Source organism: Microtus ochrogaster, chromosome 15 (genome assembly GCF_000317375.1).
Source record: "Microtus ochrogaster isolate Prairie Vole_2 chromosome 15, MicOch1.0, whole genome shotgun sequence".
Classification (NCBI taxonomy): Eukaryota; Metazoa; Chordata; class Mammalia; order Rodentia; family Cricetidae; genus Microtus; species Microtus ochrogaster.
The window spans coordinates 27,522,603-27,525,533 of NC_022017.1; the positions used below are offsets into that span (position 1 = coordinate 27,522,603).

The 2,931-nt window shown below is 52.1% G+C and overlaps 1 protein-coding gene across 3 annotated transcripts in view; it reads left to right on the plus strand.

Annotated features, from left to right (window-relative positions):
* Positions 1-785: 785 nt before the first annotated feature.
* The window catches only part of Mcat (malonyl-CoA-acyl carrier protein transacylase), a 6,735-nt gene continuing 4,589 nt past the window's right edge, over positions 786-2,931 (plus strand). For all 3 annotated transcript variants that reach the window (XM_005354438.3, XM_013348821.2, XM_026782815.1), the window contains exons 1-2: positions 786-1,237; positions 2,578-2,665. In XM_005354438.3, coding sequence (XP_005354495.1) covers positions 824-1,237; positions 2,578-2,665 — 502 coding nt within the window. In that variant the 5' untranslated portion in view covers positions 786-823. The remainder of the gene's footprint in view (positions 1,238-2,577; positions 2,666-2,931) is intronic.

Below are 2,931 nucleotides of genomic sequence, written 5' to 3' on the forward strand. Positions count from 1 at the left end.
GTAAGTCTATAGCATTGGTATGCCAGCCAGAGTACACTGAAACATACCTCCACATAGATCTTCTCATTATGAAGTGCTGTGGGATGTATGTGTGAGTGTAGGGTGTATGTGTGTCCCTGTCCCCTGGGTGCCTTAGCAGAGACTGGCAGGAAATGAGAAAATATCAGAGTTCCGGAAATGGGATACAGGGGCGAGATCAGAATCACTCTGACCCGGACCCCGCCCCCGCACCCCCCCCCCAAAAAGCTCTCAGAGACTGCACATATACAACTTCCCTGTTCTGTCACTATCCATATGTCTCTCAATCTTGACACGTTTGTCTCCTCGATTGTTAAATGAGAAATTTAAAAAGCGAATCTGAAAACGATCCCAGACTTGGTTCCATAGCACTAAGATATACTGACTGCTTATTATGAGCTGGACTCCTGGTTGCGTCTTGTAGGAAACATGAGAACTGCTTGCTTACTTAGTACAGCTGGCAGAATCATGAGCAAAAATAAAACAACGTGCAGGGGTTCGCAGTACTCTTCCACGTTCTAGTGGACGGCGTTGCACAATTTAGTACGTAAATAGCTATTGGGGGTTCATTCTGGAATGCTGTTTGTGGTTCCTGGCTGTAGAAATTTAAGGAAACTCACAGAACACTCCAGGACCAAGGCACAACAGCAAATGGTTTGAGAGCTGGGGTGGATTGGTGACATAGGAACTTTTTTTTCCAGGCTGCCTAGGCGACCCGACAGGAAGTACGCGAAGGACCGCACGGCTGCGCAGCCGCAGTGTGCCTCTGTCGCCGCGGTAACGAACGCTGGCTCCGTGTCTCGCTATGAACGCCCGGGTAGCTCGGGCCGGGTGGGCCCTGGGGCTCTGGGGACGCCGCGTCGCCTCGAGCCACGGGGAGCCGCCTCCGGACGCCGTGGACGTGGCGGAGCTGCTGCGGGACGCCAGCTCTGCCGAGGAGGGGGCCCAGGAGGCGGTGGCGCGGCGGCCGCCCGCGCGCTGCTCAGTGCTGCTCTTCCCCGGCCAGGGCAGCCAAGCGGTCGGCATGGGGGGCGGCCTGCTCGGCTTCCCGCGCGTGCGCCAGCTCTACGAGACCGCGCACCGGGTGCTGGGCTACGATCTGCTGGAGCTGTGCCTGCGCGGGCCTCAGGAGGACCTGGACCGCACGGTGCACTGCCAGCCCGCCGTCTTCGTGGCCTCGCTGGCTGCCGTGGAGAAGCTACATTATCTGCAGCCGGCGGTGAGCGGAGGAGAGTCTGCTGGGTCTGCGGGGTCTTCAGTCTGGTTCTTATTGGTCCCCATTGTTAGTATTCTAGACCTCCTGCACAAAACAAGAATCCTTGCTCCAGGGGTGTTTGCATCTTAGAAGAGACAGACAATCCACACTTAATGAACCGAGTTAATATAATACATTAAGGATGAATGTGTTGGGCTGAAGAGATGGCTCTGAAGTAAAAAGACCAGAGTTCGGTTCCCAACACCTGTGTGGTGGTTCACAACTATCCATAACTCCAGTTCTGTGGGATCCGACACTGTTTTATGACTTCTATGGGCACCAAGTATGTGCACCACGTGCACATAACATTCAAGCAAGCAAAACATAAATACACATAAATCTTTTTAAGATTTGATTTATTTATGTATTGGGGGACTCAATATAGAGAAGGCTCAGCGGTTAAGAGCACTGGCTGCCCTTCCAGAGGACCCAAGTTCAATTCTCAGCACCACATGGCAGCTCACAACTGTCTGTAACTCCAGTTCCAGGGGATCGACCAGCCTGGTCTACATAGGAAGTTTCAGGTCAATCAGGGCTACACAGTGAGACCCTGTCTGAAAAAGAAAATGGCATGGCAGATATTATAGCATGTGACTTTATTTGCTGTTGAAATAGAGTAATACCAGGGCAATCCATGTTAGCTGGTGCTGAGACCCCTGTTTTACCTTCACAGCCACGCTGTAAGATGCAGTGACAGAAGGCTCAGTTACAGGAATAAGTATGGTCCTGTGGCACATTTACTTCATGTTTACTGTGTTTACTTTGGGCCAAGGCTGTGCTTTTTATAGAGATGAGCATTATCTACTTAATAGTATAAAGTAGATCTGGGGGACTGAAGTCCAGTTCTCTGTGGCCTGGAGAATCATACTTTTGCTTTGGTTGGGAGCATGGGACGATGACCTGTAATGTGGCTGTGTTGTCGGTGACCTCAAAATCCTCTACCTTCAGTTCCCCTCAGTGTTGCGGTGACAGCCATGAGTGGCCTTGGCAGTGTGCGTGTAATTTCTTTCACCTGTGTGCCCAAGAAACTGCTCTGGCAGTGCAGAGAAGGCAAGAGCACCGAGAGCTCTGGCTCATGGTGTGACTAGGATTGGCTCTCGTCCGTCTTTCTCCAGAAGGTCCTTGTCCATAAAGGGCTAGACTCGGGTTGCCGGCCCAGCTCTGTGTGTCCTCTTCGAGCTGGAGTACCAGGCTGTTAGAATCGGCTCATGGTGACACTTAACTGCCCTGCCAATTCCCAGGTGCATCCCCGGGACTGAACTCTTGCTGTGGGTTCAGCCTCATGCTCTGCTCTGTCACCGCAGGTCATTGAGAACTGTGTTGCTGCAGCTGGATTCAGTGTGGGGGAGTTTGCAGCCCTCGTGTTTGCTGGAGCCATGGAGTTTTCTGAAGGTACCAGAAGTTTGGCTTGTGCAGGGTGTGTTCTTGCCGGGCTTAGTGGGGACAGGGGACTCTGGACAGTGGTGCTGGACCCACTCCAAGGTTATCACGAAGGGAGCACAGGGCTAAAGATGACCCTGAAGCTCAAGACCTAATTCCACTGATCCCCTCTGAAGCCTGAAGGATTCAATGCAGGTTTACTGTTTACGTGTGATCTCATGAAGTCTGGTCCTTCGGTCACCTTTCTTCACTGCCCTCTGCATTCTTTTTTTTTTTTT